Source organism: Manduca sexta, chromosome 7 (assembly GCF_014839805.1).
Source record: "Manduca sexta isolate Smith_Timp_Sample1 chromosome 7, JHU_Msex_v1.0, whole genome shotgun sequence".
In the NCBI taxonomy this organism is placed as follows: Eukaryota; Metazoa; Arthropoda; class Insecta; order Lepidoptera; family Sphingidae; genus Manduca; species Manduca sexta.
This window is the reverse complement of record NC_051121.1, coordinates 10,665,814-10,683,416: the sequence shown is the minus strand read 5'-3', so window position 1 is coordinate 10,683,416 and position 17,603 is coordinate 10,665,814. Positions and strand designations below refer to the sequence as shown.

The window sequence follows — 17,603 nt, the reverse complement described above, 5'->3', positions numbered from 1 at the left end:
TTCCGAGGCACGGGGGTATCACACCGCCAACTTCCTGACTCCGAGCTGCGACTGAGTACTTTTTAAGATGGAAAAACCCAGTCATGTATTTTTGGCCCAACACGGGATTTGTACCCAGGACTCTAGCGCGGTAGTCATACTTGTACCGTGTACAATTACAACTACGCCACCGAGGTAGTCAGTAGTACTAGTATAATAGTATTAGTAATGTATAGTAGTATACTAAAGTAGGATATAAAGGCAAAGATAAAAAATGCTTGACAGCTATGATATTTGTTTTTTTAGGAACTGTCCATATAATTAAAAAAATTAAAGGCGATAAATCATGTACTTAAAGGAGTGAACAAAATTAAATAAGTTATGTTCAAGCAACTCTTATTTTAATTTATTTTTTATACCCGTCCTTATTATTCAACAAAGATAAATATCTATCTTGGAGGTCCCAATACAGGGCTTTTATGATTTTTTTAACCTGCTATTTTTAAGCCTCTGGCTCTAGGATATTGGGATTCTAAAATTTTCTACATATTCGAAATAAAAAAGTAGTTGCATCAATAAATATTTAATAGTTCTTTATAACAATAGCCGCTACCTAAGTATAACACAAAAATAAATATTAAAGCATATATTATAGAACAATTGTCTTTGGTAAAATATAACAAAATATATCCTGTTAAATCCCATCTACCACAAAATCCTAAAACTGCTAAAACTATTTAATATATCCATTTATTTATACAAGGTGTTGCTTTGCATCCCCGTCATACTTGAAGAGTCTATTGTAATGGTTGCACAAAATAATCTAATAATACAATGTAAGTTCTACCTCAAACTAGACTCCGTATATTAGATTAAATTATTTTACGATGATTTAGAATTAACCCCCACGTACATGTCAGAATAGAACAATAATTATTGTTTAAAAGTGTTCGGTACTTATAGTATAGTTTCGGTACTTATTTTTTCATTGATTTGTGTTCTATAAGTGGAGTTCCAACTTCCGTAAAAATGACGGAAATGCAAATCAACAACTTGTATATCTCCAATGTTTCTTCTCAACATTTAATTAATATAAGTCACATAACGCCCAGCCAGCGGGTCTTAAATCGGTGGGATTAAAAAATTTCATTATTTAGCATAGCTCTGGCGAACAGCCATAGATAATAGATTGAGCGTATCAAAAACCTTGTAAAAAGAGAGGGGCCATCCATAAATAACGTCACATATTAAGAGGGGGGAGGTGGTGCAAAAAAGGTAACCACTAACCACCACTTATGTGTTAGTATTAATAAAGACACTAGATTAAAACTACTGGCCGCAAGTTTGCTCTATCTCTTTCACACTTCTTTCCCTAATCTTGATAAGCTACTGTATTATCTGTGCATAGGAGACCCCTATGAAACAATTTAATACCACAGTCATAAGTAGTTCAGAAGTTCAATAGCAAATTGACGTAAATTATTACATAAAAAATATTTTATATAAACAATAACAATACAAAACAATAGTAAGAAGATTCTAAAAAGTAGATCTTTATCAAATTTATAATTAAGTCATGTACCCGTTTCTGCAAACTTATTATATTGAGACATTAAAGATGATAGGTTATACTTATCCGTGAAGTGCAAAACGTAATATTTAACAATTTCAGTTAAATGGGTCCAAAATATGAATAAAGTCAGAAACGAATGCTGTTAAACAGCATCAGAAATACTCCTAATATTATTTAAAACTCAATTGGCATTAATTTACGAACTCATTAATATTTAGTGAGTCTCAACCATGTATCATCATAATTTACGTCTAATCTATTATTATATACTGTAGTCTATTGGCATTAAAAATACTAAGTGTCCGTTATACATGATTTTTTAGTTGTAACACTCAGCAAACAAGCCAATTTAGGCTCAGTTGGTATCAAATACTCCGGTGGCATCTTAAAATTGAGTTGGTTTCAAATACTCAAGGGGCATCTAAAGACTCAGTTGGTATCAAATACTCCGGTGGTATCTAAAGAATCAATTGGTATCATATACTCAAGTGACATCTAAAGACTCAGTTGGTATCAAATACTCCAGTGGCATCTTAAAATTGAGTTGGTATCAAATACTCAAGGGGCATCTAAAGACTCAGTTGGTATCAAATACTCAGGTGGTATCTAAAGAATCAGTTGGTATCATATACTCAAGTGGCATCTAAAGACTCAGTTGGTATCAAATACTCCGGTGGCATCTTAAAATTGAGTTGGTATCAAATACTCAAGGGGCATCTAAAGACTCAGTTGGTATCAAATACTCAGGTGGTATCTAAAGAATCAGTTGGTATCATATACTCAAGTGGCGTCTAAAGACTCAGTTGGTATCAAAATTCTGGTGGTATCCAGACTCAATTGGTATCAAAAGAGGGGTTACGCAGCGCGGCGGAGTCTTTGAAGTGATGAGCGAGCAAGTCGAGCAGCCGCAACGCCACGTCCTGGTTGAGCTGCTGGTGGCTGAAGCTGGACACCACGAGCTTCACAGAGTTCGAGAGAGCCTCCTCGCCGAATACGTGCAGTACTGAAAAAAATAGTATACTGTATAATAAAACCAATAGAAATGAATAAATCAATTACCTGTACGTTCATGATCGTTTCATACCATATTCTAGGAATGAGATAAAGACGTAAAGTTTTCATTAATATAGCCAACATTCAAGAAACAGGTGGATATTCTTCAAAGCATTATTATCATTTTAAAATAAAATAAATATTGTAATTATAGAGGTCCGATAATATAACCAACCTGTAGCCCTTTCCATGAGCGCCTTGCAGGTCTCGTCCAGGTCCATCTTCCGCAGCGGCTTCGGCTTCGCGTATGTAGTCTCCTGGTTAGACATCTGCTCGAACACCACAAACACCTGCTTTCTAAGCCACGCCGTGAAGTCATCCAACCACATGCTTATGAGCGACTCTGCTAGATCTGGAATGTTTTTAAATATAATTCTTTTTCTTACTTAACTATTATTCTCATTTGAAAGTAAACTTGGTCTAAAGAACCAACTGTAAATTATAAATTAGTTCATTGATTGCAGCGTCAAAATGCAACTGGTGTATTGTAGCCCAAACGGCAGTGCTTTACACACATTAAGCGTGTAAAAATAGACTACGACTACGCAATCCACGTGTGATCTTGTCGACTGCACAAAATACAGCGTATGTGTTTTGCCGGACTATTGTGACGCTTATTGTAACAAGATAGGTAAGGGCGTCCGCACGCTTGTAGAAATGTATTTTAATATCGCCCGGTAAATGCCATATCTGTACCTGCGAACAGCAGCGTGGCGATCCGGTGTGTGACGTGCGAGTGTCCGAGCTCCGCCGCGCTCAGCAACGCCCACAGGGCACACCAGCGAGGACCCGACACGCTGCACCACTCGTCTGCAATCAACACACTTTATTATATTTATTATATTACTCCAACCACCCATCTAGCATCAAGTTACGATTGGAGTTGTGGATATTCATTTTTTCAGATAGTTGTGGCGAGTAGGCGCGCCGCCGACCCGCCCACCTGCATAGTGTAGTGTCGGTACCGACCGAAGTCGTCGGGCGTGTGCGGCGGCGCGGCGGGCGGCGCGCGCAGCTGGCGCAGCGAGTCGAGCGCGGCGTCCACGTGCGAGTAGGCGCGCCGGCAGCCCAGCGCACGCGCCACCGACCCGCCCACCTGTATAGTGTAGAGTGTGTCCGGTGTCGGTACCGACCGAAGTCGTCGGGCGTGTGCGGCGGCGCGGCGGGCGGCGCGCGCAGCTGGCGCAGCGAGTCGAGCGCGGCGTCCACGTGCGAGTAGGCGCGCCGGCAGCCCAGCGCACGCGCCACCGACCCGCCCACCTGTATAGTGTAGAGTGTGTCCGGTGTCGGTACCGACCGAAGTCGTCGGGCGTGTGCGGCGGCGCGGCGGGCGGCGCGCGCAGCTGGCGCAGCGAGTCGAGCGCGGCGTCCACGTGCGAGTAGGCGCGCCGGCAGCCCAGCGCACGCGCCACCGACCCGCCCACCTGTATAGTGTAGAGTGTGTCCGGTGTCGGTACCGACCGAAGTCGTCGGGCGTGTGCGGCGGCGCGGCGGGCGGCGCGCGCAGCTGGCGCAGCGAGTCGAGCGCGGCGTCCACGTGCGAGTAGGCGCGCCGGCAGCCCAGCGCACGCGCCACCGACCCGCCCACCTGTATAGTGTAGAGTGTGTCCGGTGTCGGTACCGACCGAAGTCGTCGGGCGTGTGCGGCGGCGCGGCGGGCGGCGCGCGCAGCTGGCGCAGCGAGTCGAGCGCGGCGTCCACGTGCGAGTAGGCGCGCCGGCAGCCCAGCGCACGCGCCACCGACCCGCCCACCTGTATAGTGTAGAGTGTGTCCGGTGTCGGTACCGACCGAAGTCGTCGGGCGTGTGCGGCGGCGCGGCGGGCGGCGCGCGCAGCTGGCGCAGCGAGTCGAGCGCGGCGTCCACGTGCGAGTAGGCGCGCCGGCAGCCCAGCGCACGCGCCACCGACCCGCCCACCTGTATAGTGTAGAGTGTGTCCGGTGTCGGTACCGACCGAAGTCGTCGGGCGTGTGCGGCGGCGCGGCGGGCGGCGCGCGCAGCTGGCGCAGCGAGTCGAGCGCGGCGTCCACGTGCGAGTAGGCGCGCCGGCAGCCCAGCGCACGCGCCACCGACCCGCCCACCTGTATAGTGTAGAGTGTGTCCGGTGTCGGTACCGACCGAAGTCGTCGGGCGTGTGCGGCGGCGCGGCGGGCGGCGCGCGCAGCTGGCGCAGCGAGTCGAGCGCGGCGTCCACGTGCGAGTAGGCGCGCCGGCAGCCCAGCGCACGCGCCACCGACCCGCCCACCTGTATAGTGTAGAGTGTGTCCGGTGTCGGTACCGACCGAAGTCGTCGGGCGTGTGCGGCGGCGCGGCGGGCGGCGCGCGCAGCTGGCGCAGCGAGTCGAGCGCGGCGTCCACGTGCGAGTAGGCGCGCCGGCAGCCCAGCGCACGCGCCACCGACCCGCCCACCTGTATAGTGTAGAGTGTGTCCGGTGTCGGTACCGACCGAAGTCGTCGGGCGTGTGCGGCGGCGCGGCGGGCGGCGCGCGCAGCTGGCGCAGCGAGTCGAGCGCGGCGTCCACGTGCGAGTAGGCGCGCCGGCAGCCCAGCGCACGCGCCACCGACCCGCCCACCTGCAACACGCACCATTCTTACATGTTTACATAATAAATCTTTCTTACAAATAGAGGCACAAACTGTTCAACGGATTTTAATAAAATTTCGTATGCTAATAGCTTCCGTCTTACATTAAAATATTGATGACAATTAATTCCAGAAAAAAATGTGTGTGTGTGCGTGTGCGTGCGTGCGTGGGTGCGCGTGTGTGTGTGAGAGAGAGAAATTAAACTTCTGTATCAGAAGTATTAGGATAAATGTAAGATTTATTATTTTTGCATAATACTAAACCATACTTGCAAAACTAATTTATTAGTGAGATTAAATAATCCATAGAATAAAAGGATGCAAAATGGAACGCTGTTCCTTTTTCAAATATCGTGACGCATTTTCGTTTCATCCAGTTTCAAATCACAACGATTCTAAAGATGTTTAACTTCAGTAAATGATGGTGCTTTTATTTCGGGTTTTAAAGATAAAGGTATTTCACGTGGGTTAAACTATAATAAATACTTTATAATAACTAAAAATAACTATAAGAAATACTTAAAAATAAGTATCACTCACGCTGTGCTCTATCGAAGTGCACACATACACCCAATCATGCACGTGCGGGTGTTGCGGCGCGTCGTCCCTCCCCTGTCCCTCCCTGCCCTCCCGCGCGTCCCTCCCGTCGCGGCCCTCGCCCTCCGCGCCCACCGCCGTCTTTATCGAATTGAACACACCAGTCACCGTGCGTTGGAATAATCTAATAACAAACAAATATCACAAGTGGATACCTTGGATGAGAATCTGACATCTCCCGTTTCACAACAAATATACGCTGCTACTATAGGAAGGGTCAATTATCTTACATTTTACTGACAATATAAATGTTAAAATTGTGAAGATGTTGAAATGTTTTGTAAAAGTTAACACAATCTACTTCGTCCAACCATTTATTTAACTTTTAACAACACGGTTACTTATCTATTTGGGATGTACTAATTCGTTACCGGTTCGATTTCTTATAACAATCGATTTAATTTATGAAAATGATTTAATCGATTAAACAAATTGAAATCTTATTTTACTCAACATTTTGTACTGTTCAATCGATAAATAATATCGGAGCTGAAAAGCAAGTCGATTCATTATGGAAAAGAAAAAATGGCGTCCATAAAATAGTCAATTATGTTGTTTTCGATTTCTTGTCAATAATTATTGAATTTCATAGGCGTAAATATGTCAAAAGTTAAATAAATGGTTCGACGGAGTAGTCGCTAAACGGATACCGACGCAATTTGGCAGGCAGACAGACTTTATCTTAAACATTTGGGCTACTTTTCATCCCGGGAGTATGCAGTGGAATTCGTGCAAAGCATACAGCAAACACTGTAGGCATAATTATTATTGTGATGTTACTCACTTGTCAAGTCTCTGCATGTTGTTGGAGCTCTGGCCCGGTGAGGAGTTGCGCTCCATGTTCATGTCATACTCGTCTGGGAATCATCACATTTATGTTAGTGCGTTATGACTGGTCTTCAGAGAACATAAATAAAAAGTATGTGTCTATTTTAGGCAGTCAGTGATACCCACAATCGATACGCTCAACTCGATGATACGATGCATTCGGTTATTCGATTATTAGGTCAATTCGCGATTTTATTTATTCATTCGTTTATTCGACAAATTGATCACACTGATCAGTTGGTTATTTCATCAAGTCGATTGTTCAAAACTCGATCTTCATTCACTGGTTTCCTTGCTAAGTTTATTACTCTCACTGTGAAAAACTAAATTACAATAGGGGACCGGCCTATGCTTCATTTTGTACATTATTCTATATGTAATGGCTTTTAATACGAAAAAGAAGCACTACTGCGAAAACAGCATAAAAATTGGTTAATAAATGAGTGAGTAATTCATATTTAAAATATTGTAATGTGCAGAAGTGGGCGCGATGTGGGGATATCGCTTCATCTCTTTCTTTCGCACGCGTCGTAATCCCCGATGACGTCACATGTGGGTATTTTGTCCCTTTTCTGTTTCTTGTTAATTACCCCTTCCACCGAAATTCAAATGCTTATAACTTGTTGATTTTTCACCGGATTTTAATAATTTCTTCTGTGTTATAATTTATATTATGTAAATATTTTATAATTGTTAAGAATAAAAATGAGTCCGGTACCCTATTTGATCTACATGTTTACCTGCAAGTGTGGCGGTGTCGACGGGCCTGCTGGAGTGGTGATGCTGCGTCCGGCCGCGCGTCTCCTCGGCTCCCTCCCACCACACCTCCTCGCATCTTAAATCGTTTTATTATCGTTAACTTGTGTCCCACTATTGGGATTAGCATCGTATGCGCAATTATTCGCAATTCAAATATATGGGATATTATTCTGTTGAGTTCTTATGTTATTTAACGCCTTCCCTTTTTCTTCCTCCAATATCCCTTTAACATTGAATATGGGGTAAATGCAAAATTTTTCAAAGATTTCGTTTTTACGGCCACCTGCTTGTCAATGTGGCCCCTTATAGGATCCAGTCGCGGACAAAATGTTTCTTAGGGACAAATAAACAATTAAATCGTTCAATTAGGCTGTCGGACTCGTTACCTGGCGCTGTTGGTGTGAGCTCGCTGCTGCAGCAGGGTGCGCAGGCGCGCGATGCTGGTGGACAGGTCGGCCACCTCCTCGTACTGCGGCTCGGGCGACTCGCTGGGCGCGGGTGTCGGCGCGGGCGCCGCCGCGCGACTGCTGCTGCGGCTCTGCCAGGGCTGCACAGGGAATATCACAATCAATTAAATTTCGTATCTAGTGTAAAACAAAAACAGCTCGAAGTTGCAACCCAAAATTTTAGTTATGTTAATATCAACCGTGTGTTTAAAGGTACAAGTTTGATTTTTATTTAATTAAATGCCAGGGATAATTATTTAAGATTTTTGCGTGCGTGCGTGCGCACGCGCGTTCTCGTGGGCGTTTGCGTATGCGTTTGTGTGTTTTGTATATCATCTCTTACCACACTGTCCTGTGAGACAACTCTCTGCTGCTTCAGTAGCGGTGGCGCCCCACTGCCATTCTCTTCTGCAAACACACCATAAATAAATTGAGCAACACTCTAATTTTCACAATTGACATTTTCAATAAGTTTTTAGGTATTAAAACTTTTTTGCACTAAAATTAGAGCTGGCCATGTTTTAGATACATTTTGATGGTAGGTAAAAAGGAATAAACAATAGCTCTTACAATTCTTTTTTAACATGAATATCCACACTTTACCAACAACACATTTACAGAACATTTCTATAGCAAAAAGCATCAACTAAAAACCTTTATTTCCACCAGTTACAAAGGGACAATTAACAATACCTCTTTGCACCGCTGGACCGGGAATATCCTTAGCTTCAGACTGCGCCTTGTTTCTCTGCTCGGGCGGAGTCTTATCGCCAGACTTTTCGCTGGTGCGATGCGAGGGAGACTTCTCCTGGATACAAAGAATATATTATTAAAACAAATATGAATTTGACCATAAAAATACTGAGATATACGGTGCCAAAAACTATAAACATATACACAAGTCATCCGATTTGAAGTATTATAATATCAGCCCTGTATTATATACTGTGCCACTGCTGGGCACGGGCCTCCTCTACTACTGAGAGAGATTAGGCCTTGGTCCACCACGCTGGGATTTTAAGTATTGAAGGTCAAGAAATATGAACTTGCCCATAAACATACAGTTATACGGTGCCAAAAACTATAAAATTATACAATAGTCATAGGTTTTAAAGTAGGAAGCGACGATAGCCTAGTTGGGTGTGTAACGGTCTGCCGAGACGAATATCCGTAGGCTCAAATCCCAAGGGCACTCACCTCTGACTTTTCTAAAAAATCATGTGTGTATTCTTTGTGAATTTATCGTGCGCTTTAACGGTGAAGGAAAACATCGTGAGGAAACCTGCACATCTGAGAAGTTCCTCTATAAGAATTTCGAAGGTGTGTGAAGTCTACCAATCCGCACTAGGCCAGCGTGGTGGACTAAGGCCTAATCCCTCTTAGTAGTAGAGTAGGCTCGTGCTCAGCAGTGGGCAAGTATGTAATACAGGGCTGATATTATTATTTGAAGTATCGAAGGTCACAATCACCTGGGAGTCGTCACTGAGCCCAGTGAACCGGAGTCCTTTCTTCAGACCGGCGATCCCGAAGTCCAGGAGCCCCTCCATCATTCCGGCTGCCTCGTCCTGGTGACGGGAAGACGGTCAACATACGTGCAATTAACACTAGCTCTTGCTCCCGGCTTTGCCGTGGTGTTGGGTTAGTAATTTGGTTAAGAAAAGTCTTTGAGCTTCATCTGCATGAAAAACCTTTGAAAAGAGGATTGTATACTGTATAGTGTTATATATGTGGCAATAATCTAAGAAAGTTTTATTCTGTTTGAGTTGCTGGCTGGTTTTAAAATATATTGAATGACAGTTGAAATTAGGACGTACGAAGTAAATAAGATGTGTAATGATTAACAATAAAATTATTCAGAAGAAATTCGCTATGTTTCAATTTTAATATCCCACGTATACATAATATATAATGAAAGTATGCGTCGGCTAGCTGCAGTTCGTCATAAACCGCCTATTTGATAAGTATATCAATAAATGTATCCAGCTGTGCTCACATTTTATTGATTAAACAGCAGTTGAAGTTTCAGATAGAGCCGCGAGATAACATCGACTTGGTCATTATCGCGTGTTTTGTAATAAATATTTATACTTCCCCATTTATTAATATGACTAAGTATAAATCAATATTAATTAATTTTATTTATAATTGTGTTATAACATATATTTAATTATATTTTTCCAGATATGGATACACTGGTTTTGCATCTGTCCTATTATATAAAGCTGAAGAGTTTGTTTGTTTGAACGCGCTAATCTCAGGAAGTTCTAGTTCAAAATGAGAAATTATTTTAGTTTTGGATAGCCCATTCATCGAGGAAGGTTAATGTCTATATAACTATGACCAATAAGAGCGGAGCATCGATGAAAAATGTTGCAAGAAGTAACAAAATGTATTTCTTTTGAGAGCTTCCGTTGTTTGCGTTGCATAAACCGTTTAATCCTTAACCGTACAAATTTGGGCTCTCAGCAATTCTATTAACACAATTATCGATAATACTGAACTTCAGTTCGCGTACCGTTCAGCAATAATCATCGAGCTCACATCAAGCAATTATCAATACACAATCAGTCCTCATCAAGTAATAACCATTTTATACTGCTCAGTTAATATCAATAAATCGTCGAACATTTATATCAAGTGTACAAGTACACATAATAAGACTTAACATCTCATTTCTCAGGATGGCGAGCGTAATGGAATACCAAACAGTACTTTGTAGTTCAAGGTGTTGGATGGTGTTTCTACTGTTTATGGGCGGTCGTATTGCCTACCATCAGGCAAACGGCAAGCTCGTCTCATCATTCAAAGCAATAAATAAAAAATCATCAACATTTATAGAGCTCAGTTAATATCATACATATAATTCACAATTATACAACTTTTAAAATCTTTAGCTATTTGTGGTCCAATCTACGCATAATGACTTCACAATGTCTTGAAGCATGACAGCCAGTCTTTTGGATTCCGGTTTAATTAAATATAGAACTATAAGAATAATAAAATGTTGAACGATAAAATAGAAAAATAATTTAATTTAAATGTTGTTCTTTTTTTTTAACAAACTATAAGGCGTGTGGTAATACAGTTAATACAACCGCTTCTCTTATAACACAAACCAGTTCAATGTTGTAAGCGGTTTCGTTGCTCGTTTGATGCAATAGACGAATTCACATTAACTAATGTAGTAACAAGAATGTTTTAGCTGATCTACGGAATGCCTTATTGCTCAACAGTTGTTAGCTTTGGCTCAAACGAGTGTAGGTTTAAGTTGGATTTTCAAGATAATTCTACGCCGTGATTTTATAGTAGTTTTAGAACCGAAAATTTTTAATTCTGTATCGATAGAGCTCAAAAAGTACCAACGCAATAAAATATATATTTTTTTATAAACATTAGATTAATATTTACGCATAATAAATAAGAACTCGTGGTAATGCCACTAAATCTCACGTACTGAAGTGAAAAATAATTTTATCAAAAGCTATTTTTTGTTAATTATCAACAGTACAATTAATTCACAATTTTTTTGGTTTTACAATTTGTTCTAAGTAACCACATTTTGGTTCCAAAACGACTATAAAATCGCGGTGTATTTGTAAGAAATGAACTTAGTAAACCAAGGTTAGTTATTTCTGCCTACCCTTTTGATAACTATGTCCATAAATCAATAGAACAATGTGCTCATACGAATTTTTAAAATAAATTGAGAAATAATTGTAATCTATCGCCTGATTTGGTGGCGGAGTTGTTTTGCGTGAACAACGTCCACATCCTGGGTCCGGGCAGGCATATTGAGGTTTTCCACTCGGTATCAGTCCAAGTCTGGAATTTGAGCCCGCTATAACGATAGCCTCCTATCACATCTTAGAACGGAATTTCGGCGAAAAGTAGGTGCACTAAATGCACATCTCCCTACTTCATTCCCAGCTGTCCCCTCCCAATTTTCCTCCAGGAGTAGTAGCTAAGCCGGGGGATTGCAGTATGCCATTCGCGGGTTTTCCCCTCTGTTGACTGCAAGGTCCGATACCCAAAAAAAAAACTCTTCTGGTTTAATGGACGTGAATATGTATGTGTGTTCTACTTTTCTATACAACCTAGTGCAAATTAATCTAGTCTCCATGCAAATTCGTTCAAATTTGTGCATTTCATCACATTAACATGCAACAATGCTTGACTTTAAAATAAAATTATTTTTCAGATTTTATCGCGATTTATATTATAATTTTCGCCTGACATTTCGAAGACTGCAGCCTTCGTGGTCACGGGGCCGACTGAGAAAAACCGCAACAAATACCGATTTTTTTTTTTTATTTTAATGTCCAACATTCACGTAAACAGAAGAGACCATAATGCTTGTAATTCCTCAGAGAAAACGCAACCCTATAATACTACTAATTTCTACCAAAAAAACCAAAAGCATTAAACAGTATAGTTAGTTATAAACTGGACATCATGATTTTGCGGCAAAAGTAAAATAATCATTGGTAAAAAGTCGTTGTCTTATTTGACATATCTGTCATTAGATATTACGACAAAAATAAGTCCATTGAAAAGTTACATTTGGGGTTGCGTTTTTTAGAGGACGCAATTTTATTTTTTAGAAGTGTAGGGGGGGTCAGTGTAAAGCTACAGCCAAGTTTGTGGGGTCGCCACCCTTGTCCCACGGCCGCCATCTTGGGTTGAAATGGTTTTTACGATGTATCTCTTAAACTATTTATCTGACAAAAAAAAATTATAAACATTTTTGTTGCAAATTAAATTCTCTACAACTTTGGTCCAGTAACTTTTGTCGTAGAACTATAAATAAAAAGTTATAAGCAAAAATGTTAGCAATTGCTTCATCTGTCCCAAAGCGATTCAGGATCCAGTAATTCGCGTACAAGCCGACAACCGCGGGTTTGTGTTGTACGTATTATGAACCTTATAAACACACGTTTTGATGACGTTGCAATGGACATTGCTTAACATTGAATTTTTAACATTTTCGCTTATAACTTTTTATTTATAGTTCTACGACAAAAGTTACTAGACCAAAGTTGTAGAGAATTTAATTTGCAACAAAAATGTTTATAATTTTTTTGTCAGATAAATAGTTTAAGAGATACATCGTAAAACCATTTCAAACCAAGATGGCGGCCGTGGGACAAGGGTGGCGACCCCACAAACTTGGTTTTAGCTTAACACTGACCCCCCCTACACTTCTAAAAAATAAAATTGCGTCCTCTAAAAAACGCAAGGTAAGGCCTAAAAAATGTAACATTTCAATGGACTAGATATTTATAGCTGATATGCGCAATAAAAACGTGCAAATCACGATATGGAAAAATATGTAAGTTTTTTCTATTTCACGGTAGATTGATTATTCACCGCATGAGCGCAAAATGTTTGTATGACAATCTTTCCAATGTCCGCTCTATAAGTTCATGGAACTCTTTGTCCAAAAATATTCAAAACACGCCTCAGTCTATAGTGGAACAACCAGATTAATTGAAACACGCCAAGGTTTTCGACTACGGCGAAACATACTTTGTTAAGTTTTTATTACCGTAAATAAGTTACAATTATATCTACGTCACTGATGTTAGCCGTAAACAGTGCCTACAAATAATAGCAACCTCTAACTAAGCACTGCGTGATTACGTGCTTACCATACTGTTGCCTTTCCACTATGACAGTGTGTTCTAACATGGTCGCTAGTGGCGGTTTTAAACGACGCGAAGCCCCAGGCGATACCAAAAAAATATATTTTTACCAAACGATCTTACTATAAATCGCTATTGAAGAACTTCTGTGAAATTTGACCATTTTGCAATGAAGCTACTTAAATGTATTAAGATTAAAGCGCAGCGCACATCTATCTTTGTAGTCTGACTCAAAAGTACCAGAATAAATTAAAAAAAAATCAAATCGCATTTAAACTTTTTTTGGCCATTTCAGCAGTCGGTTTTAATAAACTTCAAAGTTTATTTTTTTAATCTATGAAAATCTATGAAAATTAATATGTAGAATCGTTTTAAACTTTCCAATTCATTCAGCGATATTTGTGGCTGACTGTACGTGATTTCGACTTATGACCGTGACGACATTCCGCACTGACCTACGTAACGACCTTTATATTAAACTAATTCAATTTGATATTCAAATATCGATCAGTAAACAGTTGGACGTATTTTATTAATATTACTTAAATTTACGTCATGAGTGCCAGTACTACGTTACTAATAAGAACGAGACAATCATGCGAATATGCAAAGATTATCAATAGTATAGTTAGTGACAAATACACAACGTTTCTTTTTTTTTTAATGACGAGAGAAGCTTGCCGTTCGCCTAATGATAAGCGATACGACCGCCCATAAACAGTAGAAACACCAACACCTTGAATTACAAAGTATTGTTTGGTAATCCATTGCGCTCGCCATCCTGAGACATCAGATGTTAAGTCTAATTATGGCCAGTAGTTACACTGGCTACAATGTCCTTCAAATCGGAACACAACAGTGACTACACTGCTGCTTGGCGGCCGAAATAGACATTGTAGTGGTGTATCTACCTAGGCGGACTGTCATACGAAAGACCTACCACAAGTTTTTTTAACCTGCCTTACGTTTGTTAGCCTGACTGGAGTCGGCTTATAAAAACACACCGGACTTTTAGGTATCGCTCGAGTCGCTCACTAACTTTGAAAAATAAAGCGAACTGAGGGGGTCCACTAATAGGTTAGGAATCTCTACTCAGGACGGTCACTGGGAGCCGATAAGACGTCGATGATTAGAATTACATGCTGTACTCTTACATTAAATATTGCGATTAAAAATTACATGCTTATAGATCACATATCATGCGAGTATCGTAGGCGCCATACTTTAGGAACTCAAACTTATGGTCATAGAATCATTTTCTAGAGGGTCCGTGTCTCTAAGAGGCTAAATAGAAAAAGTTTCCAGTCTGGTGGACGTGCGACTGGTTGTATGACGCAACAACCTGGGGTGGGCAACGCGTAACGTTTCGAGCACGGACAGACTATAGTTCATTCGCGATAAGTAAATAGTGAGTCATTGTTGTCTATCAGCTGAAAAACAATAAGGTATACGCTTTTGTCTTCAATTTATCACCATCAACTTGACACATATTCACACCCGCAACTGCACACATACACACGCACAGGCGCACACGCACAGGCGCACACGCACAGACGCACACGCAGACACACACGCACAGGCGCACAATTGGACTATAATAATATACAACCTTATATGTAAGAGGGTATGGTTAAGCTCACGGACAAAGTTAATCACTATTTACTTACCACGGATGCGCTATAGCTACCATTTATCATGCAACTCATGCCAGAAGTGAAAGGAAGCGGATAGACGTGCAAACAACATACAGCAGGCTTGTGTCCATCTAATCGGACCTGCAGGTCGCCGATCTTGTTCTTCGCCTGGCTGACGGTGGTCTGGATGTCCTTGAGGAGTGCATCTGCTGGCTTCGGGCTGTGCTCCTTCTTCGACTCCTTCTGCGGGCTCGTGTCCATCTCTATCTCTATGTTGTCTTCTTCACCTGATATATGGTTTAAAAATTTTTTTGTGTCTAAAAATATGTATGACCAACATATAGCTGTTAAGTGATATTGTCATTTGATGGTAACACGAAAATAAATGGTTGTCTGTAATAGTTGTCGCCTTGAGCGATAAGATGGTCAATTGTACCACCTATGCCTATATTGTTAATGATAAAATAATAAATAACAATAAAAGACAAAACATAAATAAATTATATTTTTGTGTACCCTAAAGCTATAAAATATGTAAATAACACTTACCAAACCACAGCGGCTGCGGAGACGCCGCCCTCGGGGGGTTGGGGCTCCCGTCCTGACCCCACAACCTGCTAAGCGTCAGCTCGCCGTCCAGGCTCGCCAGCAAATCCTGACCCAGGCTGATGCACTGCAGATCCATGTCAGTCTCCCAGGTCTTTACACTACCTGATGAAGAATTTTATAATCAGACAATGGAAATTGAACTTACCAATATGGTGGATAAATTGCGATAGAGATAATTAAATTTTGTTTTCAGAATTAAGGCTGGAGACATTGCCATGAAATTATATAAAACAAATCTGACTTGAATGCTTTGATACAACCACAGCGAGATTTTTACCTATTAACATAATTAAAAAAAATTTTTTATTAAGAATTAACAGTACTCAAATAGAAGAAACATAGTAATTAAAAATGCACCTTCAATAATCCTGTCATATATCTTTACTTCATTCCTGCCCTGCCGACCCCTTCGTTGCCTCAATATTGGAGACAATTTGATCTCTACTGGCTCGCTGGCCACAGCCACCTCCTCAACCGCCTCCATGTTCAGATTCTTGACCTCCGGACTAGGCCCAACAACATCCTCGTTAATACCTCTCTGAAGTATCGGCGCAGTACTCTTAGTTATAAATGTAGATAATGCTGTCTCAATACATGTGACTTCTGGCTTTACTTCCTCCCAGAAGTCGGACTGCGGCTCCTCTTCGGGCTGTACCTCCTCCCCTTTTAGTAAAGTCATTAACTTATCATTCAACCACAGTGGATCTACTAGTGTATTACTAATAAAATTGTCTAATTTTTTTGCTAGAATACGAATCAATAATTCAGAGTGCGGAGTGTCCCACAACTCCCATGGTACTAGTTCTTTGAATATAACTCTTAGAATGTTCGTACAGTGGTCAGCAGTGGAGATCTTCTTTGTAGGGTCTGCAGTAATGTGCACTTTATTGTAACATGACTCGATTGGCTGTTTCTTCAGCTTTTCATGACGTTTAAGGGCTTTCCGGTATTCTTTTAAATGTAACGATAGGATTGTACAAATATCGACATACACGTCTTTTGTTTCTATTTTATTGCATATCTGCAAGAAAAACAAAAAAAAAAACAAAATTATAAGCATATAATAAATTATGTATGCCTATAATTTTGAGGCACAGAATTAAATTTTAATCAGGTACTACTTATGGACTTTAATCAGTTACCGTTAATTTTTCAACAAATTAATTTAAGTAAAATATTTTTTATGTTCTAAAAAACTTACCTGAAAGGTCCCGCCAATCATCTGATCTAACATTTGTTTGCACGCAAACGGAAAACCAATCTCCTCCGATATGTACGATATATACCACGAAGACACCAGCCTCTTCTCCAACACCGTGGATATCACGCTCAACTCGTTCGTGTCATACTCCTTGTATGGAACCTTCTTACTGCGTTTGGTGTCCGGCAGAACACGAGACAAAAACGATAAGTGTGGATATTCCGCCAACAAACCCTCCAAGTCATACTTTAGAGGCTTATTCAACCGTAACAACCACTGTATAAACTTGAAATTCAAGAAAACAGACACTAAAAATATCGTTAATAAATAAATGTAAAACCATACTCCAGTAATCGGCGATATATTTGTTAGACAATTTAGTAATATGCAGATAACTGTGCCACTGCAGGAAACGATTGTTAAAGATTCGAGGAGGTTCCCTTTTAATAACATTTTTTATAAATTTCAGTTGCTTCCAATTTGGATCAAATTCACAATAATTCTGTTGTATTGATCGATTTTAAATGACAACTGCGTTCCAAGTGCAGTTTGTTTTATTTTGCTCTCGCTTACACCGACCTAAGCGGTTATGCTAAATATACAACATTGTGGTATATATATTCAACAATTTTTATTTTTATTTTTACATTATTTAACTGTCTTTCAGTTTTAAATCTTATTTAAATAACTAAAATATATA

General features: G+C 40.8%; 1 protein-coding gene across 4 annotated transcripts; it reads right to left on the bottom strand.

Annotated features, from left to right (window-relative positions):
* Nucleotides 1-549: 549 nt before the first annotated feature.
* On the bottom strand, nucleotides 550-17,502 carry LOC115442445. 4 transcript variants are annotated; one of them, XM_037447691.1, is made up of 15 exons: nucleotides 16,904-17,501; nucleotides 16,060-16,723; nucleotides 15,643-15,804; nucleotides 15,235-15,380; nucleotides 9,287-9,382; nucleotides 8,511-8,625; nucleotides 8,161-8,225; nucleotides 7,758-7,918; nucleotides 7,353-7,447; nucleotides 6,569-6,641; nucleotides 5,728-5,908; nucleotides 3,575-5,177; nucleotides 3,302-3,415; nucleotides 2,781-2,957; nucleotides 550-2,555 (listed from the first exon to the last, which is right to left on the bottom strand). In XM_037447691.1, exons 1-15 carry the CDS (start codon nucleotides 17,354-17,356, stop codon nucleotides 2,386-2,388), a joined length of 4,275 nt encoding a protein of 1,424 aa, XP_037303588.1. In that variant the 5' UTR covers nucleotides 17,357-17,501; the 3' UTR covers nucleotides 550-2,385. The 4 variants fall into 4 exon arrangements, 3 of the variants coding, with proteins under 3 accessions (XP_037303588.1, XP_037303587.1, XP_037303589.1); XM_037447690.1 differs by having other exon boundaries at nucleotides 15,208-15,380; nucleotides 16,904-17,499; XM_037447692.1 differs by having other exon boundaries at nucleotides 5,051-5,177; nucleotides 15,208-15,380; nucleotides 16,904-17,356.
* Between the last annotated feature and the right edge of the window lie 101 nt (nucleotides 17,503-17,603).